This window comes from Brienomyrus brachyistius, chromosome 8 (assembly GCF_023856365.1).
Source record: "Brienomyrus brachyistius isolate T26 chromosome 8, BBRACH_0.4, whole genome shotgun sequence".
NCBI classification, from domain to species: domain Eukaryota; kingdom Metazoa; phylum Chordata; class Actinopteri; order Osteoglossiformes; family Mormyridae; genus Brienomyrus; species Brienomyrus brachyistius.
This window is the reverse complement of record NC_064540.1, coordinates 6,193,056-6,217,768: the sequence shown is the minus strand read 5'-3', so window position 1 is coordinate 6,217,768 and position 24,713 is coordinate 6,193,056. Positions and strand designations below refer to the sequence as shown.

The following is a 24,713-nucleotide window of genomic DNA, read 5'->3' as shown; positions in this document are numbered from 1 at the left end:
TCCAAATTCTACACATGCATATCCTCAAAAACGGATTATGCGCACTTGCAAGAGTAACTAGACATCACATCAGAAGTGCCTGCTTTTTACATGCCAAAAAATAAGCGTGTCCTATGAGATCGTTTAATTCTAAGTAAACTGATTAGTCCTGGTGATTCTCTTAAATAAAAAATAGCTACAGGTAATCGGTTCGTCTTCCCACTGTACAGTACCAAGTAAACTAATGTGATTATGTCATAGTGCTGGTTTTTATTATTATGATCTACTGACTATTGTGTACTACACTCTCTCATAATATCCTTATCATCTCAATGTCCATTACGATAATCTACTGTGATGACTGCACTCACTCATTATAGGCCTACTGTTTGTGACTGCGGCGTTTGCTTATGTATGGCAGAAATTACACGGACTTCTATGAAATTTTTGGAGGGTCATACGCAGGAGTGTTGCTACGATCCTAAAACATATGGGGCTTATTCCCGGTCATCAAGCTTAGAGTATGGCTGTTAAAACAACCGAGAAACAAATCTTTAGGAACTCGCTTCAGCCCCAAATGCCCAGTCTACCAATCTCTCAGGTCATATTTAAGTCCTCAGTCTGCTAAACAGAATATCAATGGACATTCATCTACCTCCTACAGCACTTACCATTTTATAGCTTGATTTGTGTATTTGTCAGGCTTTTGGTTTGAAGATGCCTGAAGAGCTGGTGGTCTCTGCTTACAAGTTTGTTCGCTCTCAGATCCGTATTAAAGCAGACATTTAAAGCAAACCACACAATGGAAAAAAACATCACATAAAAAGCATCGTTAAATGTACATGGCGCTAATCCGAGAGCTCTGCTGTGTTCCGTTTCGCCCTAATCCAATTGTCAATTCTTAGCAATTATGCAAATAACTGCTAACGTCTGCAGTGACAATTTATTCCGGTTGCCGCAACGTCGCACAGTTAGTTACACGTGATTCATATCCTTCCTCCCTCCCAAGATTTGCTCAACAGAAACTCCAAGCCATAAAAAGTCCGTTTATAATAAGATCGTTTTGCTAGATTTGTTCAGGCTTTGTAATAAAATTAAATTGCCTGTATAATTTTTTCTTAACTCGAATTAAGCAATAAACTCTAAACAGCAGCATATGTGGTGGTTTAATTCGTGAGCATCGTCTCCCTGTTGAAGTTTCAGACCATTATTTGCGCCGTTGTGGGGGTACAATGAATTTACAACTCAGGTGATGTCCGCATATATGCGTAGTGGGACACGTTTTACGTAGCACACATCGGGGATTTTTACCTCTTGGTTGCTTTGGGCAAAGTTGCGCTTCATCGATCTCTTATACCTACTTTTTTCCCCATGTCATTTTGATTGAGTTTGGGTCTCATTTAACCCTATCCTTTCAAATAAGTCTATTCAACTCCGACAAAATCGTAGCAGTTGTAAAAACAAGTACCACAGCTTGATGGCTTTGACGGTGGCTCGTGTCTAACTATTTGACATCTGTTTATAACATTAATATATTGTCCCTGAATAAAACGCCCGGAGACCATAGATCAGGCGGCGCAGGGAGGTCGCTACCCTTTACTGTACGTTAAAAAATCACTGTGGTCCACTATCTCAATCATCTTTAAACAACTGTGAACCAAGAATATTCCCACTGGCAATTAACAAATATGACTATACATCGCTTCCTACATTTGTATACATAATTGTAGATGTGGCATGTCAACTGCTATGAAGTACTGAGCACTTGGGCGAAATGTGGAAAGCAATCACCTGGATCTGGATCTGGGGGGGCGTGTAAGGAACGTTTCCGCATTTTCCTCCATGTGATCCCAGGCGCTTGTGACCCAGCGCTGGGAGGAGAAAACTTGCCTGAAAACTTCTGACGCGCCTCCGCCGTCTAGTCACTGATCACGCTGCGGCACAGCTTGCCAGCAGCACCTTGGGCACCGCCGGTCCTTAATTATAAGGCACGATCGCTCCCGATCTTGCCCGGCTGTAGCGCCCGACAAGAAAAGAGCTGGACGCCGCGTTCGGAAGAGCGGAGCGGGGCTGAGAGAGCGGAGAAGCGCAGGGGACAGAAAGTCAGACTCGCGAGCGTGTAAAAGGAAGTGACAGCCTCGCAAAGCCGACTTAAGAGAACCAAAACAGGTCAGTACATCTCATGCACTTGCTCTCCTGCGTGATGCCGGGAGCTGTATGTTAATATAGAGAAGCTCTAGGTTATGAAAGCCAGTGAAGCACTTAGGGAAAGCACCGTCTTTGTCTATTAGAGATTTTACTTGTGATGTATACACACAGCAGCTTTTTAAAACACCAAAACAGCCGTTTTGCCCAGGGTAAGTGTAAATCATGATGTATTTTTTTTACGTTTAAAGCAATTTTTAACAATATCCTATTGCTACTGTTCTGTGATTGAAAACTAGTCCTGAAGTTACCAATGTCATTATCTCCACGTTACATTTACGTTACTTTTCGGCTTTATGGCAGTTCGTAACTGCATTTTTGCGCTTGGGTTTGAGCATGGGCTGATATATTGGATATTTTCCGTAGTCAGACCAGTTAACTTGTTGTGTATTTCTACAACTGTCCAATATACTGTATATGTGTAGTATTCTGTAAGTCACTCAGATCTACTGTGTTTAAAATTGTAGTGTTCTTCATTGAGAAGTGTCACTCGCTATAAATCACAGTCTTAAGATGACTCAGCACTCCAGCAATGTCAACAATCAGTTATCAGTTGGATCACATATTTAAAAAATAAAACACAAAATAATTCCCATATATGGTTAATTGCCCAGCCACCTAACAGTTTATGACCATTGAGGTGCATTGACACAGGTGCATGATTGCACTTAATTGTTTTTTTTTTTTACTATACATAGTTGCAGCTGGAATTAAGTCATAAAGTACAGCAGCTGTCTAACACAGATCAGTGTTAGACTTGTTCAGCAAGGGGATAAATAGCAATGTTTTTCTTATTTAAAATTACAGGAATATTCTTTTGCGTCTTTTTGTTATTTTATTCTTTGCAAGGGTTATTTTGTAGACAGAACGAGACGCGTTTAACATGTAGAGCAAAAGATGAGAAAGTCATTCTTCAGATATAACTGAAATATTTACATTAGGAGTTCTCCGGTGAGTACGTTTTTAAGCCCGGTCTAGTAAGACCAGGAAGCAAATAATGTATGTATGTAATACATACGCTGGCAAATAAGCCAAATAATCTAGTTTCCACACACGGGATTTCTAAGACGATTTCCATTGGGCCGCATTTAAAATAGTTTAAAACCTGACTTTATAATACAAATATAAGCAGTTACGCAGCAGTTAACTTCAACAAGTATTGTTGAATAACATTTCTACTCCGTTAAGCACACTATGTGAACTTCTTGGCCTATATTCAAATGCATGACATTTGCTTTTTTGCACGTCTAAATTATTAAGATGAATTATGATGAATCATTTAATAGCATGCACTTTTATAAATAGTTTTCTCCTTTTTCTCTGCGGTAATATAACACTTGCGCTAATGGTGATATGGAAACGGTATTTATCAATGTCTCTTTCGTATGTGTATTTGGAAATTAAGCGTTTATTCGCTGGGCTCCGGTTTTAATGGTACCTAGAATACATAACTGGAAGACCACGGTGCTTCTCGAAGCACGGCAACAGCTTCTCAATGGCTTATAATCATGAAATCTGAAAAATTAAATGTAGGCTTCACATTAAATTTAACACATTTTCAGCATGGAGAAAAGGATCCTTAAGGATTTGTTTATCTTACACTGATAAGGCAATCATTGATTTTTTTTTTTTTTTACCATATATGTAAAGTAAACATATTCTAGAAGTACCACTTGCTTTATAGGTTACTGAAGAAGGTGAGCCACTACAGATTCAAAGTCTGGAACATGTTACACAATTCGTGTTGTAGTCCTTAGTGAAGGACTTTGCACCTTATTCTTTAAGGGAAGGTGTGCCTGGGGTACAGAAGGGCTGTTTGCCACTTGTCATGCTGTTAAGTACCTTCCCATCTCGGTCTTGTCATTCTAGTGAAATCTGCAGTCCTGGGGCTCCATTTGCCCTCACATCCATGTTCCACAAAGGGGCCAATCGGAATGCGGGCCCCAATTCCCAGCAGTAACAATGCGCACGACCGGCCAGTCCTGGGTGATGCAACTGTTAAAAATCTGTCACCACCTCAAACATATATTGAATTCCGCTTTTTTTTGCCCAATATTTAAGGCATTGGCTGCCATCACTGATGCAGATGTTGTTTGTGTTGTAAACATGCTTTAAACTTGGTCAGCTACAGTGAATTTGAGTATCAAAGACTATAACAGAATCTACTTCAACTGATGTTTTCGAGTTTGACTTCTCTTTTACTCAGAGATTTGAATCAGGAGATCGTTTTGTTCAGAAAGACACACGGCAAGCCGACCTGAAGGCTGATGTTATTTTATCAATGACTGAACAAGATGGTCCTTTAAATCTGGCGTGCGTTATTTCAATGCACTTGACCATTGATATTGGAATAAGCTTGCCGAGTTCAAAGAGTCACTTGAGACGTATTTGTACTTTCCCACAGATTTTAGTGTAGTAGATGATTTGATATTTATTGTCTAAAGACAATCTCCAGAGAGGATACTAAAACAAGTAAATACCAAACTGAGAAAGGCAAAAACCTAGTGTTTGTAAGTATATAGAAAGGAAGACTCATAGGTGTATATGAAATATTATTTAATGTCTTTATTTTTTGTTTACTTTCCAAAAAATGTTCATGACTTTGCCCATGTGATGCAAGTCAGTGATTCACCCATCCTGTTAGAATCTAAACAAAGAGAGGTGGCAATATGGGGGTCAGTTGCTTTTAGGGTGGGGGGGGGGCAGAGGTGGAACCAGGTAAGGGCTGACCCCTTCACACACTTCGGGGAAGGGTTTGGAATGCCAGCATTTTTAATAACAACAATTACAAATTATTTATTTAAATAAACTGATGGCAGAGGTCAACAACGGTGCAATGTATAAATGGGAAGGGTTATCTGATATGCGTCTCATAATATGCTGTTTTATTTATTTATTTCGCTTAGCCATCTCCCAGCTCTTCCTGTCTACTTCGAGGAACAAAGGGCTCTGGGATAGTGGAGGTTTCCAGCCGTAGAGGCCTTGGTCGTGTGCACGCCTTCTTTATCCAAGGAGGAAGCTTCACATTCCCCAAAGGAGTAATCAACTAATAGTGCATTCCTATTTAAAGAAATTGGGCAAAGGGTCATGTCCTTGGATATTGTGTAAACCCAAATTCCCAGGGAGCTGCACAATAAAGATCGAGGGGATGCAAGACACTTGCCAGAAGTGCATTATTGCTGCAATTCCAATCTGTTTTTTTCTTGACGATGGCCAGAGTGTGTTTTGGTCAACAGTTAGTCACGCGTTCGCCTGCTTATGGAAAGGAGCCATTATAGTTTGCTAGATTTTCAAGTAAATATATATATATACATTAAATGTTGAAATATCTTCTTTAAAACAATGCCATGGAGATCGGAGAGACCATGAAAGGACTATATACACGTGGGTTAGGGCACAAGTTTGATTGTAAGTAATTGTATTCAGATCCTAACAATGCTGTAAGATTTGTTTAGGGGTGAAACTGCCACATGTATTGTGGGGGGACAAAAATAGTTGTTCTACGACATTTGCTCGCAACAGCGAAAAGAAAAAAAAAGCAGAAAAAAAAACAGACAGACGCTCGTGAAATGTGTGGCCCGTCTGGTTCTGCTGCGAGCAATTTTGCGCAACTTGAAGATGAATTAGTAGGGCTGAAAAAAACCAAGACGAAGTAAGAATGGCTTTTATCTGGCGTGCTTCTGTTCCCCCTTCGTTTGTTTTTGTTTGCCCATTTAGGGGGTTTTGCTCACCGCGAAAAGGGTCCCTGCCCAAGACTTCTCTGTTTCCCGTCCCCAAGACGCTCAGATCCGTAGCTTTTTCTGTTCGTTTGTTTGTTTGCCGCTCATGCTTGACTTTGAGGTGTAGATGACACAGCTATATGTGCCAAGTAATTAATAAATATAATTATGAATATGTATTATCTTATTTATATATGATCTTTCATGTGTTACTCCTCATTTGCTGGATTGATAGAATGATATGTAGCAAAAGTTAATCTGCCTGGACACCATGTGGCAACAGCTACACCTGGCCTCTCAAACAAGAATTGTTGCATTCCCAACTGCCTTTGAGGGTTTGTGGAAGCTGCTACAACCTTTATTGACCTTGCCTTCCACTTCATTAGCATGTTCTTTTTGCTGTTCTGTCGGAGTTTGTTCCTCTCGATGATGTGTAGAGGTTCTTCAAAGAATTCCAGTATCCATATGCATGTGGTTATGACCAAAAGTGCCAACCAAAACTTTGGTATGGAGCTCTTCCATTTTTTTAAGATTCCCAGCATGCTTTGCAGCTGAAAAGTTCGTGGTATTTCAGGTAGTGCACCTCACTACATGAGCATATCTCTGGTGATTTACTGGCTGGGCATTGTGCATTCATTATAGTGAAAGTGTGATTACCGAGGCGTAATCATTAGTACGGTAATCATTTAAAAAAAAAAAAAAAATAGTTAGTGACTCGTGAGCTGAACCCAAGTGTCCAGGATGCAGGAATATAACATAGATAATAATGATAATTGATGATTTATTAATCCCTGTGGGGAGAATCCCTTTACGCCTCCCCAACTTGCTCTCCGTAGGTGAGACTAAAATGAGCATGAAGGGCAGCGAGCCATGGCAGCGCCCAGGAAGCCACATGCTGCCCCCAAGTGGCCTGTGATCTGTTAACCGTCTGCCATCTGCAAGATGATGTAGCAATTAAAGAAATTGCATCAGACGTTTATGTCATTTGTGCATCTTCCATCTCCCCAAAAAAGCTGCATCCTGCACATATGTGATATATATATAGAGAGATATTATATATAATATCTCTATCACATATGCATATATTATCATTTTAGATATATATATAATATATATTAGTCCCAATATATAAATATATCAGTCCCAAGTATACTGCGATTTAGTTTTTGTTTTTTTTTTCCTAGATTGCAAATTACTAAAATCATTGTCTGCAAAACTGTCAGTCAACGTATACATTTTCAGCCGAAATCGACCGCAAAAATGCTGCCAGGAACCAGAAGTGCACTTATCAGCTGCGGGCCGAGAGAAGTGGAACCGATGCGTCTAAAAGTCGAAGCGGCAGGAAGTCATCTGGCTTGTCTACACCTCTCACTGAAAGGGCACATGACAGTTTGCTGTCTGCAGTTTTCTTGTGTCTTTTAGTTCCTTTAAATTGGGCTGATAGCTGGAAAAAGCGATCAGTTTTGCCTGCAGATGTCAGAAGGTCGAATCACATAGTGCCGCCCCCATGTGTAATTTTATGAATTTTCTCTGCCCTCAGAGGATTTTTACAGTGACTGGGAAGATATATAAACGTGTGTGTCTGTGTCTATGTGTGTGTTTGTGGATTAGGTTTATATTTCATTATGGGGGGCCAAATGTCTCACACAATGTGATTAAAAACCTATGTTTTTGATGTTGTGGGGACCATTTTTCAGGTCCACACAAAGATCTGTGAATGCAATCAAAAAACTAAAAACAGCAAAAGTCTCATATTTAGTTTGGTTACTTGTGGTTAAGGTTAGGGCTGGGTGGAGGTTAAGGGCGTCATGTTGGGATTACAGTTTTACCCATATTAATGAATAGAGAGTCCCCCCACAAAGATATAATTACAAACCTGTTTACACATTATATATATATATATATTGGCAAAGTCGACAAATTTTATACCTCATTGCAATTGCAAAACAGTCTAGCTTGGTTAGGGATGTTTCAGAATGTTTCAGCAAATCTCTTCAGCAAATGGAAGCAGCCAGATTTGCCATCTGCGGGGATTTGTGCTGACTGTTTTGGATTTCGGTGTAAAAGCTCTGCCCCTTTTTATTTTAGAGACATTTTATCAGAAAGGAAGCCAGCCTGTCGGCTCACGGATGAGTAAATTCTGTAGCAGTCGAGTGGGCACCCAGACAGGAAGCGTCTATACTACACTCATACCGAGAGGGTCTCTGGCAGGGCATAGGCTGGGCTGGTTCTTTTCTGGCAGTCACTATGCTACCAAGGTCAGGAGGTCACGTTTTTATTGGTTAAGCCTGCTCGCTTTCTGGTTTTGAGGTTACCGAAAGTCTTTCTTCCCTCTCTTAAACAGGGCGACCGAGACACAGGGTACAAGAGGAAGTGAGCGCAGCTAGTTTTTGAAATGAGATGTCGCATTCGTGCCTTGGGCTGAGGAATGGCTGTTACAGCCCTCAAACCAACTTCCCACTGTCGTGGAATTCTAGGATACATTTCAAACAGGCCGGATTGCCCGAGTAGCTCATAACCCATGAGTTTAGATGTTTCGCTTGTCCTGACAGCCTGATCAGCGGACGTAGGATTTTGCGGTAAACGCGTAGCAGAACATGGCCATTTTTAATACAATAGTAATAATGAATTTTGTCCTGGAAAACGCCGACTTTCCACATAGTTTTGTTCTCAAGCACAAGGTCAAAAAAGTCAACAAACAGTTTGCTGGCATTTCTTCAAATCAGTGAAACCAGTACTGTGTCTGTCGTCTCTTTTCTTTTCTTTTCTTGTGCGCCTCGGATGCACTTAAGAGAACACAAGCGCTGGTTTCTGGGGGGAAAATATGTCATTTCGTGCTCGTTGTCATTCCTTAACAGTAAGCTAGCTGATGCCTGAATGTCGTTAGTCAGGTTCTGCTAGAGAGTTGATTTTTTTTTTTTGTTTTTTTTTGTTTAACTGGGTTTTTTTTTTCTTTTTCAAGGATTACCACACGGTCTGGAACTGATCCATGAATCTTGGGTTAAAAGTATATATGATAGCTTGGTCAGTGTCGTATCATTTCACAAATGTGTGCTATTAAGAAGCCTATTTCACCGTATGCCCCTGCTGGAACACAAAGTATAAAAAAAGATTACTGGTATATGTAGATTTATTTTCATAAAATTAAATACATGGGTACAACCTGGATGAAAGTCAGACCTTGAGGCGGCTTTGTGTAAGATGATGGATAAATACAAGATTCCTTACAAACTTGCGCATTACAAACAGATGAAGAGAAACTGGAAAATGGAGTTTTATTATGTATTGCAAAATCACAGAAAATGCAATGCAGGGAGCGAAACAAATATGCATATGAAGAGCTATGACTTACCGTGTTGGCAGATACAAGGGGAGGAACATGAGCGGTCAGCTTTATAACGTCTGCAGTAACGCTCTGCGACATTAACAGAGCAAGAATCACGGTGTTACGCACCACTTCAGTAGAATTCAGGGAGGGATTTTGTAAGGCGAGCGACCAGCATTTCTTATGGGGTGAGCAGAAGATCGGTGACCCTGTGCAGATTTTAGCGACTGAAGGAACCGTGCGGCTGCATTTCAGATTTTACACAACGGAAAGACGCAGGAGTCACTTTTAGCTTTTCCGAGGTTCAAAATGCCTGCGATTACGTCCTGGTGTGTGCAGGCGGAGGCCGTTCATCGCAATTCCCACTCCACCGGCACTGCATGCCCACATGCAGTCGCATTACCTGCAGCCAATTCGAGGTGCCTCTTTGTCTGGTGGCACCTCTGTCCTCCTTGGAAAATGCGCTGACTTGCAGCCCGCCGTTGCATTTTGAGCGCCATGCGTCGCTCTACTGCACTTTGTTCCTCAGGTGAAAGGGCAAGAAAAGGGGGAACAATGCTTCTAGATTCATTGCCGTCCGTATGACATCCGGTCCTCGTTGACTATCAGAGACATGATAATCTAATGACATTTGAGATTTTGCAATTGAGAAACCGTTCCCAAAATGATGGCCTATCCGTTGGTCCTTTCTTCTGCTTGGGGACGAGTACGATTTCCACCTCGGGTGGTGATTTATGCTTTCATAGGGAGCTTTGTTAGAGTCAAATAGTTATGTAACAATCGCTAATCCCAGGAACACTCTCTCCCCTATTTAGTTCTGGCTATTCCCATGCAAACAAAACAGTGTTTGGCCAGCTTAATCACTGGCTCCTAATGAAAGCTAGCACACACTTAAAGGACTTTGTTTAGAAGCTACACTGTGAGTCTCCAGCACCATAAAGCATCAAGAAAAGCATCCCAGCGACTGAGGCCTACAGAGCGTGAGCTTTGATTACAATCATTCACTGGCCTCTGTGCGAAAAGGCTCCTCTTTTCAAACTCTTCAAACAACATAACTAATTGGGGTCTGGTAGGGGCTGAAGTTTTAAACAAGTCAAAAGATTAAACTCTTATACCGTTTGCACTCTGTCGGACTCTCTGGTTTCCTGCCCCTGCTTTATTGTGTATATAACAGGTGATTATATTCTAATGACCCTGAGAAGTTTTGATTTCAGAGATTACCTCTATCCTCGATTGCTCTCCTGTGCGTCTGTATGTGAGAGTCACACAACGGCATCTTCAGCGTTACTTGCTCCGTTACCTTCTTTCTTTCTTTCTTTCTTTCTTTCTTTATTCTTCTAGCAATAAACACATAGTTAATCCATCCATCCATCCATCAACCCAGCCTCCGACCACATGTCTGATTTCCAGGACTCCGGAAGCCTGTGCCAAGCAGGGGTGCCCCCTGCATACGACATATATATCGATATAATTCGGTGAAGTTTCTTTAATAATTACATTTATGCGGCAGTCTGATCGTGTTCGCTAGCACGACGTAGAGGTATAAGCAAGTGAAATTAAAATGTGATACAAAAAAACAAATTATGAGTGACATGGCCAATACGTCGATCCAGATATTAATCCAGATATGCAATTTAATACTTATTGATGCTGTAAATGGGGGTCAGTTAAGTGTATAGAGAGCTACCTTTGCCTGAAACACATTCACAAGCTGCTTTTGTGTGGTTGTGGGGAATCTCAGGGGCGCCATTCCAAAAGAACACGCCCCCCTTCTTTTAAATGTAGGAAAAAGCCCAGAATTGCAGTGTTTGTATGCGGGTTCATATTAAATAACCTTGCCTGCGATCAAATATTCCTCCCGATTGTTTACAGATTGAAGGGGACAATACGGCCGTATCTGGCACAGAATCGCTCTTGAGCCCGGACACAAAGCCTGGCATCTGCTGTTTCCCTAGATATTTTTACAACCTGCAGGCATTAATCCTATCAGGAAAAGGTGCCGTGTCCTTAGCAAGCCACTCTTGTTGTGAGGGCATTAACCTTTTACATATTGTGATTGAAATGTCCTTTGCGTGGCCATCAATCCGATATATGTGAAACTAGAATGGAGAAACGTTTAATATTTAAAACTTGACATGGTGACATGACAAACCCTTTCTAATCATTGTCATTATATATTTGTATATATTTATATACAATCTGTGTATATGTGTGTGTGTGTGTGTGTGTGTGTGTGTGTGTGTATATAATTTATATATATATTTATATATATATATATATCCATCCATCCATTTTCCAAACCGCTTATCCTATTGGGTCGCGGGGGGTCCGGAGCCTATCCCGGAAGCAATGGGCACGAGGCTGGGAACAACCCAGGATGGGGGGCCAGCCCATCGCAGGGCACACTCACACACCATTCACTCACACATACACACCTATGGGCAATTTTGCAACTCCAATTACCCTCAGCATGTTTTTGGACTGTGGGGGGAAACCGGAGTACCCGGAGGAAACCCCACGACGACATGGGGAGAACATGCAAACTCCACACACATGTGACCCAGGCGGAGATTCGAACCCAGGTACCAGAGGTGTGAGGCAACAGTGCTAACCACTGCACCACCATGCCGCCTATATATATATATATATATATATATTTGTCCCCACAATGTTGTATTGGCGTTGTTGGGACCATTTCTTTCATCAAGTTCTCATTGTTAAGATTATGGTTACGTCTGTATTATACTTACTTACTGTACCTGTAATACTTTTGACATTTTTAGTTTATTGATTGCAGTCACAGATTTTTATGCAATTGAGTTTCCCCTTGTATATAATAAAATATATACAGGTTTTAATCTGAAGCCATTCGAGTTGAAGCAAGACTTTTGTTTTGTGTTAGAGGTTTTATTTTTATATAAAACCATGTAATTCTTCAAATTGAATTAAGACTATTAAAGATGCTTATATGAGTTTTAGTAGTTCCTGTCGTTTGGAAAGACCTTCTGGCTGCCTTTACACGTCGTACTGTGGCAGCTCCCCTGGCGAGGAGCGAGCAGTGTTAGGAAACGTGAACGAGAAAGATTGCACGGCTGTCGCAATCCGGTCCCGCTGGAGCCGATTTCACATCGTACTCGGTGTGCGCTTTTAATTTCCACGTGTTAAAATGTGGCCACAGCAGGGATGTTTCCAATTGAGCAACTAAATCGGGTGTTCCTGTTGGCAGACGTTCCTGAGCTCCACCTCGAAGTGTTGATGAAAACATGTCCTGGTAGCGACCGGCCGAAGAGGCCTCCAGTGGCGGCTTCGTAACGCTATTAGCTATTAGCAGCCGTCGTTGGCGGCTTCGTAACGCTATTAGCTATTAGCAGCCGTTGTTGGCGGCTTCGTAACGCTATTAGCTATTAGCAACCGTAGCTGGTGGCTTCATAACATTGTTAGCTATTAGTAGCTGTCGCTGGTGGCTTTGTAACGCTATTAGCTATTAGCATCCATCGCTGGGTGGGAACGTCCACCAAGGCCTGCCGAGTGGGCTTGTGTCTCAGGAGCAGAGCCGTACTGCACTCTGCATATAAGGCGAGAAGTTTTGGCCGTGTGATATCTTTGGCTGCCGTGACACGGGCTGTCCGCCTTTGATAGTCTGTACACGGCATGTCAGCCTTACATTACGCGCTGCGGGGATCTCCATCGTCTGCTTTCTGAGAACGTGCTCGGCCCATCGGGTTTTCACAGGGCCGACGACTTGCGCTCAAGGTGAACTTGGCCTTGTGGATTTCAATGGAGGCCGTTTCTGCCATCGAGTGGGAATCGCCGAACTCTGGGGTGTTTCTTCATCAGCTGTGGGCCCTGCGAGTTTAAATAACAAGTCATCAGTATGTGAATCAGCCACCCAGGCTACTGGTGGGGGTCTGGCTTCTCCGCTGGAATCCTGGCTCCCCCCGTTCTCCGGCCTCGCCAATCGGAGCAAAGGTCCATCCACAAGGAGCCTGTTTTCCCCATTGCAAAATGGTCATCCAGTGGACGGAAACTTGTTTCTTGTCTATTAATAGATTTCTGACAAGCGCTTTCCTTCCAGAATGTTCTTTAGACGTTGCCTCTATCCTTGGATAGTCGAGCAAAATCTTGAAAGGTCAAACGATGGTTATGCTATTGTGTTCAGAGTAGGTGAGGGTGAAAAATTATTATCAAAAATAGGATGTTTGTTTTGCGAACAAGTAGTAGTAAGTCACCGGTAACTGATTCTCACTTCAGTCAGCAATTCTTTCCTGTTATTAACACTTATGTTTTAATTTAGCATTTATTGCACTTACAATTTCCATTTTATTTATAAAGGTCTTCTTTTTTGAGAAATGGGAAGTAATTAATCATATGAAGCAATGACAGAAATCTCAAGCGAATAAATAAAAATGACGCAGAAGGTCACCATCCTATGACACGTTCGATAATTGCTGATTTTTCTCTCGCGATTCTCCCTGTGCATGTGACAGTGATCCTATGATTGAAACTCATCAGACTGAGCTTTCTACAGGCCTTGGTGGCTCAGACTGTAATCTGGCAAAACATAGATACCATCGTGCTGATCGTGATAACCAACACAACTGATGGCCTTGATTATATAAATTCTATCTCAATGTCAATCCGGTTCATTCAGGCAGGGACTGCCGAAATCACTGGCTGTGAGTTCATCGGAAAGGTCGTCCACCTTTGGAGTTTCACTGATCGAATGCCATTTCTTTGCTTTGGCCTGTACTCCACGTGACCTGCATGTATCATCTAAACCATTGTTAAGTGTATGTATGGAAATAAACAGCATATTCATATCAGTGAGATCTTCGCTTGTTTTCGAGATGTGTGAGGGTGTTGGTAGTGGTAGTTGGGTTGACCATTATCAGTTCACAGCTGAGTTTCCTTTGAAAAGCAGAATGATGCAACGGAGTTCAAATTTAAACGATGAAGACGTACGGTCTGCCTAGCCGTCCGAAAGCTACATTTTGTCAGTTTGGGGTAAAAAAGCAAAAGAATACCCCCCCTCCCACTTTGAAAAGTTTAATGCCGAAAAATGTTTTCTGTTGGGTAATCGCACGCTGGAATATTTAAACACTGCTGAAAAACAGCCGGCCCGTCTTGCGTCAGTGGCAGAGTTCACGTTGTACCGTCGCGCCGGATCACTGGGTATTGTTTACTTGATAAGCGGGACCATCTGCACGGTTGGCTGCGCCCGGGTGGATGCCATCTCAGACGGCCTCTCTCATGCCGCTGTCCCGCCCTGCCTCACAGACATGGTGGACACACAGATTCCCACCTGGTGCACGAGCTTCGGCCTGAACTCGGTGGACCTAGCCGAGCTGGACGACAGCTCACACTCCTTCGACATGAAGCCCTTCAGCACGCTAGACTACGGCACCATCACGGACCTCGGCTACGAGACGAGCCCCCATCAGGCCAGCGAGCTCACGCACGTGGACTACATGTACAGCTTCAAGGCACAGGAGAACCAGAGTATGGACACCCGCGTCTGCCGGCATTGTGTTAGAAACTTATGTGGAGTGACTCAACAATAAACAGATGTGCGATATATTCGAAAATGTACTAATCTAAATTTAGCGGATACTAAATAGGAGGGAGTTTAGTATTGGTGGGGGGACGGGTTAAATACATATGTCCATTTTTCGGGGCGGGGGGTACGTGTCTTCCCCAGTTTCTATGCCCCTGCTTTTATCCAAAGCAAAAGGAAATTTTAGAGAAAGCAGGACCTCACTCAAGGGCTCAACAGTGAAGTTACTTCAAGCTTCTGTTCATAGGTACAACAGCCTAACCCACTGAGCCACACATCAGCCCCCATAACAAATATAATGTATAAGATTCATTATGTCTAAAGGGGAAATATTCCCCTTCTGTAATGGTCTCAGTAGCCTATTTACAAAGGATGTGATGCCAAAATATCTGACACTAGTATCAATTTTAATGTACAATAAAACATATTTTGTAGAGCCAGCGACCACCGGGAGGCTTATTGGTGGACTTGTGTTGCAAAGGGGATGTGTGGATTTAAGGTACCACAGTTTAAATGGACTTCATAGTCATTCATAGCCCAGACTGCCTTAAATCCGACAAGTTCCCCCGATAAGCCAGTAACCCGCTTCATAGTACAGGCCCCTGGTTTCTGTGGGGCTGCTCCGTCTGAGGTGGTTTTTGTTGTTTGGTCTGTCTGATTGCACACACTGCTCCTCACCCCCCACCCCCACCCCCACCCCACCCAGGTGCGGTGAAAGCGGAGCCAGAGTCGCCACCTCAGTTCTACGAGCGCGGCCTCCCGTACCCCCGACCGCACGAGGACAGCCCCCCTGCCGCTGCCACCGCGCTCAACATCGAGTGTCGCGTTTGCGGGGACAAGGCCTCAGGCTTCCACTATGGTGTCCATGCCTGCGAGGGCTGCAAGGTGGGCGGGAGCGTGCCGTCCTGCGGGGGCGCATGTGCAGGGCAAAGAGACAACAATCACACACAAATAGGAGGCTTTAGTTTTTACACACACACACACACACACACATATGCATTGAGGAGATTTGGGCCTTGTGACACTGGTCCTGGATGACAATGTTTTGCTTATATGTGTGTGTGTGTGTGTGTGTGTGTGTGTGTGTGTATTACTGCCACTGCCATACTGATGTCTTTCTACAGGAGTCAGTTATGTTTGAGTCAAATCAAAGTAAAATCATCCGGATTATTTAAAACTGACTTTAGTCCCATTGTAATCATTCCTAGATGTGATTCTTGTTTTGTGGGCCGATACACCGATTGTCACTGCATGCACACTGCCGTGTCCGCACAGTGATGTGCTCGCCGCATTGCTTTAACATTCGACCTTGAGGTTTTGCTGGGGTACAGCAGATCAATACTGAGGCACATACCCCAGTAAACGGGGTCTTGTAATGCCCCACCCACACACACACACACACTTTACCTGTAATTCTTTGTGTACCTTATGTATTTCTTTTTACAATTGCATATATCTATATAGTATTTTTACATATACACATTATTGTAAAATAATAATGTGACAATAGGACATATTCACACAAAATCCATCTTTTCAACTTCTTCATGGCTTGGGTTTGCATGCCTTTCACACTAAGACCACAATTGAGGGTCCCATGTGTGTGGGGAGCCTCCCTGATCCCCACCTCGGTTTGGGTTGATTGAGACGCGAGCCCAAGAGGTTAGGCCATATCTGACCAGAATCTTGGTTTCCTCATGCAGACACGTTGGCTGTCACATCAGCCACAGACAGCTTTGTGAGTTTCCATTCTATGAAGGAGGATGAGACACCTCTAGTGCATGTATTCTATTATTGTCAGGCGTGCAGGCTACGTGTTTCAGGCATCGTACGTGTTTTCCATCCGCCGCTGAGGTGTGAGAGCCTGCAAGTGTGAGCGTTTCCTGCAGACTGATTTCCCGAATATTTCACGTTTATGCCATCATTTACACTCGGGGCCACTCTCAGGGGCCCCTCTCAGGGCCGCTCTCGGGGCTCCCAACCCTCCGCTGTGTTTATGCGGTTGGCAAGAAGCGGCCCCATTGTTCTTTGGTCCCCATTTCTTAATGACAAGAGGAGGAGTGCCAGAAATGGGGGGGGTCATCCAAGCAGGTTAACATCCTAGCTGTTTTTAAACACAAAAATCCTCTCTTGTTTTTTTCTGCTTTCGGGCTTCATTCACATCGGCTTCCTCGATCTAAAAATAAGCTCATTTATTTTTTTCGACATATATGAAAATAGTCCAGAAAGCAGGGCAACAAAAAAAAAAAGACCCCAGACTTTAGCTCATCAACAGGATCTCCAGCTTTTAATAGCAAAGAGGCACCTTGGGTGTTGGCAGGTAGCTATTACAGCAAACCTCAGCCTGCATGACTCTGATCACCGCTGCCTTCCGGTGCTTTCCCTGCCCCCCCCCCCCCCCCCCCCCCCACCACCAGGGCTTCTTCCGGAGGACCATACGGCTCAAGCTGGTGTATGACCACTGCGATCTGCACTGCCGCATCCACAAAAAGAGCCGAAACAAGTGTCAGTACTGTCGCTTTCAGAAGTGCCTGATGGTGGGCATGTCACATAATGGTAAGCGCTCAGCTTGTTACACAACTGTAAGAACTCCGCCACACCTCCAAATGCTACTCTTCTGCCCGTTGTGGTGGGGGCAGGAGGGGAGAGCTTATCTTCATTTATAATTCAGGTCTTCCGGTCCTCACTTCCCCCGAACTGTATTCTTCAGGTATTCTTCGTTAAGTGGTCGGAAACCACCGCAATAGTGTGAAGAATCGTCTTGGTTCAATATGGGGGAAAATACGTAGAGTAAAGAAATTTTGCATAGAAAATCCTTTTTTTTTCCATGTTGGTCTCTTTAACCACCAGGTATGACAGCATGGTCGGTAAAACTTTTACCCTCTTTAGATTTGCTCCTGGGTAATTTCACCAATTACCCTCCCGACCGATGCACTCTATCATGATTGGCAAAATCGCACCAATACATTTTAGGTGTGTGTGTGTGTTTACGTGTGTGTGAATGATTCACTAAAGCAGGGCACCTGGCTGTTTCTGAATCGCTGTGTCACGGGTCCTGGCAGGGTGCCCAGCCGTAGGAGCTGGAGTGAATGGACAGGTTTACTGAGGGCGTGATCGTGACGCACGTGAATCGAGAGCCACCTCGTAACTACGGAGCGCCGGTCTCGCACATGCACACGCCTTAAAGTCACCAACGCTCATCTCTCTGAGAAAGGGGGGCCGTTTATTTCCCCGGCATATTGGTGGATTTTTTTTCCACCACCCCTTCAAGGACCACAGACGGAGTCATACACTTGACTATCCCTTTAAGGATCACAAAACGAGTTGTACACCTGTTGTCGCGCAACAATCCGACATTGGCAAGAACACATACCTCCAAAGCGGGACATGTAGCATGTTTGGGCTGCGTACGTCAGCACACATTGTTCTCACTAAAGTGTTCTCCCACATTTGTCATGAAGGTCCTCCCACCTGAAATACTGAGCTCTTAGTAAGGCCGTTCATTCAGGCAGTCGTATTCACCGGTATAAAATCCAGCAGGCCGGTACAAGCACGCTAATCCTCAGGATAGCACAGTCGCTAACGCCTGCCTTTATCCGTCTGGCTGATCATTACATAAACATCGGCGAAGTCACGAACATCCCATTAAGGAGCGGAGCTAATCAGATTCTGATTGGCTAATGCCAACCGTAATTTTTCACAGTCCTTCAATCTCAGTATTTCAACATTCATGTCAAGGACTGTTAAAAGTTGGAAAAAAACACTCAAGTGCCCCAGTTCCGAGGGGGGGGGTAGTTGTCAAAAACAAAAATCATAACTGGGGAAAGTTAACTAGTTACAGTGCTAATCCTTTAGAGAGACTGGGAATACTTGGGCCCCACGAGGAAGTAAAGACCACTAGCCTCGTTCAGTGGGGTCTGATGTGTGGGGGGTCCTGGCCCACACAGTCCCTCAGCAATCTCTTAGCACTGATTGGCCAACTGATTCCTCTGAGCGAGACCCAGGGTGTGGCCTCACCGTACAGGCAGCCATGGGTAGCTGGTTTCTCGGCCCATAACCGGCATCCCTGCTGCCCGCCACGGTCGGGGATCCCGAAAGCACCAAATCAGTAAAACAAGCGGGCGACGCAGGATCGCATCCTGTGAGGGAGCGTCCAGAATATGTTTGCCCTCCATCTCGTCCAGCATGCAGAGGAGGAGGGAGGTCAGCTCCAGGAAAATGTGGCATTGGGGAGTTTGTTTTAATGTTTGCATGCTTGTTTCTTTTCCCAGCCATTCGCTTTGGCAGGATGCCCCAGGCGGAGAAGGAGAAGCTCCTGGCGGAATTCTCCTCTGACATGGACCACATGCACCCGGAGTCGGCCGACCTCAGGGCGCTCGCTAAGCACTTGTACGAGTCCTATCTCAAGTATTTCCCCCTGACCAAAGCCAAGGCCAGAGCCATCCTCTCTGGAAAGACCGGCGGCAACGCAGTGAGTTGGGGGGAGGGGGAGTCGTCCTGCGAATGTAAAAGGCATCGGCCATGGTGACGTGTGCTCCTCGCCGTTATATGGTTTTCTCAGCACCTTTGAGGGGAAAGCGCCGGAAGATTGCAGTCTGGCACTGAGGAAGCTGCACCGTTACATGCATTATTTACTGCAGCAACTCTCTCGGCAGCTAGTCGCTTCAGCTCTTTGACATTTAGCTGTATTTGTGCATGACTTGCGTGGTCGGTGGATCGCATGCATGTGATCACTTTTAATAATGTCATTCTAATGCAAAATGTAAAAAAAATTAAACAAACTGAAGCAAAAACTGAATGCGCTTTGAGCACTAAGATACAACAAGCGGCACTGCTTAATAAATAGAAAATACTTTGAATATGCATAAAATAAGGTCCAAACAAGGAGTTATTTCTCCAGCCCTGATCACATGATTATTATTTATTTTTTTAAATAAGTCATACATTATTTATTTATTTGTTTATTTTGAAGTGTAAGAAAAGAACAGGCGTACATCGCAACCTAGCTGCAGTGAAAAGGACAAGGAGGGGGGGAGGGGGGTGTCATCACTAAATAATTCTTCCTGACGTGAGAACGTTTGCATGACCCTGTTAGAATTAGAGTAAAAGGCCTCATTGAACCCAGACACTTCATGCCTATGTTAGGGGAAAATAGACTAGAAAGGTCCTGAAAAGGGGGCTAGTTTAGTCTTCCTCTCCTCACTTGGCCTGACTGATTAGCATTATTACATATATCTTAAAATTAGTACCCTGTGGATATGGGTTGTACTATTGTAAGTTATAATGTGTGTCCCATATTCCCATATGTGTGTCTCGTTCCTCTTATCTGTTCACGCGACTTTAAAATTGCTTCAAGATTTCCAACCCATGTTCACCCTGCTTTTGTGCAGAATTTTGGACGATCACTATATGGATGTAACATTCAAATGCGCTGTTATAAACATTCTTTAGCAAACATTTCAGAGATCTTGTTATCTCTCAATGACATCATTAGACGTGAATCATATAATCTTTCAGTCGGAATTATGAAAGGTGACAGCAAAAGGTTATAAATCTCTTTAAAAAAACTATAAACACCAGATTTTGTATCCTCTGTTGCGGTCCAAAAACTGAAAAACAGTTCTTTTTTTTTTTTTATTGTGCAGACATGAAGAGTACGACTGTACATTGTGGGGTAGCGGATGATTCATCGTAGAGCACATTTCCACTGAGACCTAAATTCTCGTCGTAATACACCGAAATCTGCATGCACATCCAACCTCATTCTACCCATTTCCAGGGAGGAAACCGTTGCAAGCTTTCTTTGTGCTTTAGGGGATCCTGTCTTCCTTGAGGACTTATGTCTAAAAGACCAAAGCGATGGATGGAATCGTGCCCTTCTGGCAGGGGAGATGACGAAGGCAACTCACCATCTTTTATTCGAGCTTGTTTTGACTAGTTCAGCCAAATAAATGGCACGAGTGATAGCGAACAGCTGTTTGTTGAAATGAGCCCTCACAATAGCACGGTGTGTGACAGAACGTGCGGCAGAAAGGTCATTAATTACGACTGACCCTCCCACGGCTGGATAATTTGTGTGGCTCCGTGTCATAACCTCTTTGTTCCAGTGCATTTCCAAACTATTGGACCCGCCTCTGTCATGTTATAAGCTCTAATGATATTTGACCAAGATGGGATTCCTCCGTGTGTTTCTCTAAGATTAGAAACTGGTCCAAGATAAATGAATTCATCTTCCAGAGGAGACAGAAACTCACACTTCCACGGTATATTAATTCATTTATTAGGTGTCTGACAGTTGGATAATAAAGACAATACTCCTATACAGCAAAGTCGTTTTCTACTGGGCCCATAGGAGATGACGAAAAGGAGAAAAATGTTACCTTGGGATTTTAAGGAACCAAGGTCTTGTTTTCTGTTCCGAAACTGGAATAAATGTGCTGAAATGAAAGAGGTTTTGAAGAAATGAACTGAAATGTTATCTCCGTTTTCGCCCCGGCAGCTTCCCGTCGTTCGCCCCCCTCGCCTCGCCTCGCACGTCACTCTTATTTTGACCAGGGCCCGGCCTGTTGACGCAGCCCTATCTGCTGGGTGCTGATCGTCTGCTTGTCTGTCCTGCAGCCTTTTGTCATCCACGATATGAAGTCCTTGACGGAAGGGGAGCAATTTATAAACTGCCGGCAGATGCCGATGATGGAGGCGAGGACCGACTACAGCCCCGTCAACAGGCCCGCGGACGAAGTAGAGCTGCGTTTCTTCCACAGTTGCCAGTTCCGCTCCGCAGAGGCCGTCCGCGAGGTCACCGAGTTCGCCAAGAGCATCCCAGGCTTCGTGAGCCTGGACCTGAATGACCAGGTGACGTTGCTGAAGTACGGTGTCATCGAGGTGATCATCATCATGATGGCGCCTCTCATGAACAAGGATGGTACGCTCATCTCCTATGGGCAGATCTTCATGACGCGCGAGTTCCTTAAAAGCCTACGCAAGCCCTTCTGTGAGATGATGGAGCCCAAGTTTGAGTTCTCTGTCAAGTTCAACATGCTGGAGCTTGATGACAGTGACATGGCACTCTTCCTCGCCGTCATCATCCTCAGTGGAGGTGGGTACAGCTCCATCACCCTCGCCATGTACAATTGGCGCTACACCAGGTGCTTAACCACTCGCAGCCATTTAGAATAAGCTGGTGCCACTGTTGGTCTCTGTATGAGTGCCCTTTATGAGTAATTGCTTTCTTGAAATTGGCACAGGTCATGTAGAATACAGTAGTGTGACTTCTGGTTAACACATCTCTGCCCCCGCAAATCTTAATTTGGCCCAGTAGCTCTGGCCTCCTTTGACTGCAGTTGGTAGGCATAGGTATTAAGTTCAAATTTCCCGATGAAACAAGCACACGCTTGTTTTTTAGCGATTACGGGAATACAGCATGATCGTGTGCCACTTAGTCATATCGTTTTTAATCTGGAGGATTTTCCAGTGGAAGCAAAAAATCCAGATACCTCTCGTCTCAAAAGTCATACATTGAACTTAGTGTCTGCTGCTACTGTATCCTTTTCAATATGCCCATTAACATCCATAAATGGCCCAGATTTAGCAAACTTTTTGATGATTTTATTTATATAGGTTATTTGATGGACTCTTTTTGTTCGGTCGTTCTGTATAAGCACCTGTATTGCTAGCTGTCATGTTGAGAGCATATGATTATCTATGACTTTTATTGGTGACCGATTTTGTGTGCTTTGAAGCTCTTATGTCCTTGAACTTGGCTCTGTAGATTATTTAAAGCGATCATCGTGGAAAGGCTAGTAAAACATTAACAATTGAGTGAAAATGTGTTTTTATGAAAGAGCTAGATATTTTCCTATGAAAGTGTTTACCTCTGACAAAGAAACAATATATCAATGAACTATAAATGGACATTCTACTCTCTACTGACATCGGTTTATTACGAATGATAAATTCTAGGACAGATTTCATTCCTGAAGATCAGAGAAGTATTTTTTTTTGTATTTGTTTTGATTGAGTTAGCAGTTACTAAATTCATATTTAATTAAAAATGAAAGTCTACTGAATGGAAAATGGATGGATGGATGGATGGATGGATGGATGGATGGAAAAAAAGATTCAGTAGTTAATGTCACGGAATGTGCGTGTCCCCACCAAGATCTGTGAATGCAATCAAAAAACTAAAAATGCCAAAAGTATTCTGTTTTATTTGGTTACTTAAGGTTAAGGTTAGGACTGGGTAGGGGTTAAGGTCGTCATGTTGGGATCAGAGTTTTCCCCATAGAAATGAATGGACTGTCACCACAAAGATATAAATACAAACGTGTGTGTGTGTGTGTGCGTTTCTGTGCTTCTTATTGGGACTTTCGCATTCAGACTCCATGGTTACAGCGGTACAGCAGCATCACCTTAGTAGCTTGTGTAGGATAACGAAGGTTTACACGTCACACTTGTTTAGCTTCAGCTCCATACCCTGAGAGGCGGAAGGCTCTCAACTTGAGTTTCCTTTCCTTGTTGCCCCTTCAGATCGACCAGGACTGCTGAACGTCAAGCCCATCGAGGAGCTCCAGGAGACGGTCTTGCACACCCTGGAGCTCCAGCTGAAGATGAAGCACCCCGACTCCCTACAGCTCTTCGCCAAAGTCCTCCAGAAGATGACAGACCTCCGGCAGGTGGTCACCGACCACGTCCACCTTATCCAGCTGCTCAAGAAGAGTGAGCTTGACATGCATTTGCATCCCCTGCTGCAGGAGATCATGAAAGACCTGTACTAGGCCTTCCATCATGGGCTACTAAGTGCTACCCAGAAGTGGTGATACCGGAAGGTCCTAAGTGACAGTAGGGGTAAACTGAGCGTAACTTTCCATTGTCTAAAAGATGGTGAATTAGTCACTTGTTCCAGAATAGCGATGGCTTTTAGTCCATTGCTGTCTGCATTCATGCCCTCAGTTGCATCACTTTTTAAAGGACACAGAACCACTCATAGCTTCCTCAGGAAAAGAGGGACATTTAATGTGTTTAATAGGGAGGTTTAATATGACTAAGCAGCAGGCACTTTGTTGCCACCGTCAAACAGAGAAACTGGTATTCAAAAAGAAAAGAGATTTTAATCAACCACTATGGCAACATTGCTGTGAAATCAGAACACGTGAGAATTCTTATGTCTTCATTTTATAAACATTATTAATTCAGATGCAAACGCATTGCCCATATAAACCTTCGAGTGATCGAAGGTTTACCTCAGGCCTGGCAAGAAACTGCATAAGCCTAAATTGAAAAAGGGTATTGATTCAGACTGACATTTCATGTATCTCTCTGATAAAACAATGAAAATGTGAATACATCTTTAAATGCTTTTGCAGAACAAATATAGCACAGGAAAAGGCTGATATTAATGTTGTTTCTTTTTTGTATGTCGCCAATAAATATAATGATAAAATAACAAGTTTTATATTTTATGCCAAACCCACTGTGTAGATTTTCCCTTAAGTTATGTGTGTATTGCAAGTCCATCCGACTTATGGAAGGTTTATATATAGAGACAGGACCTTCAAATCGTCAATGTCCTGTTTTTGCGAAGAGTTTACATGCTACAAGGCCAAACAGAGAATGTCTTCTTGATTAGTTTAGGTTCCTGATTATTATTTTTTTTTTACAATTCAAAAAATATCTTTGAGTGTCAATAAATATTTTCTAAGCAATTTTGTCTGAATTCCCATTACTAAATGGTCCACATTGCCTTCATAAATGGTATACAGATGGTGTAGAATCTACACTCCGCTCAAGACCTCAGCAAACCTCTGAAGTTGTTCACTTTGTAACAAAAGATACTTGCCAGTCAAACCTGAACCATACCTGCTGTTAATGGAATTCAATTCCAATACATATTCAACTGTTTGACTTGTTAGTGAAGGCAACTGTAAGAGGGTGA

The 24,713-nt window shown here is 43.4% G+C and overlaps 1 protein-coding gene across 3 annotated transcripts; it reads left to right on the top strand.

Moving 5' to 3' along the window:
* Nucleotides 1–1,860: 1,860 nt before the first annotated feature.
* pparg (peroxisome proliferator-activated receptor gamma) lies at nucleotides 1,861–24,483 on the top strand. 3 transcript variants are annotated; one of them, XM_049022111.1, is made up of 7 exons: nucleotides 1,861–2,148; nucleotides 14,506–14,727; nucleotides 15,489–15,667; nucleotides 17,200–17,338; nucleotides 19,054–19,253; nucleotides 21,401–21,878; nucleotides 23,309–24,483. In XM_049022111.1, the coding sequence occupies exons 2-7, from the start codon at nucleotides 14,508–14,510 to the stop codon at nucleotides 23,554–23,556; spliced, it is 1,464 nt and encodes a 487-aa protein (XP_048878068.1). In that variant the 5' UTR covers nucleotides 1,861–2,148; nucleotides 14,506–14,507; the 3' UTR covers nucleotides 23,557–24,483. The 3 variants fall into 3 exon arrangements, with proteins under 3 accessions (XP_048878068.1, XP_048878069.1, XP_048878067.1); XM_049022110.1 differs by lacking the exon at nucleotides 1,861–2,148 and adding an exon at nucleotides 2,157–2,336; XM_049022112.1 differs by lacking the exon at nucleotides 14,506–14,727.
* Nucleotides 24,484–24,713: the final 230 nt, after the last annotated feature.

Excerpts from the sequence above, each read along its gene's own strand:
- pparg (XM_049022110.1), top strand. The coding sequence starts at position 2,285 with ATGTATACACACAGCAGCTTTTTAAAACACCAAAACAGCCGTTTTGCC. Across the intron at positions 15,668-17,199 it reads ATGCCTGCGAGGGCTGCAAG|GGCTTCTTCCGGAGGACCAT; the intron begins GTGGGCGGGAGC and ends CCCCACCACCAG. Across the intron at positions 19,254-21,400 it reads GAAAGACCGGCGGCAACGCA|CCTTTTGTCATCCACGATAT; the intron begins GTGAGTTGGGGG and ends TCTGTCCTGCAG.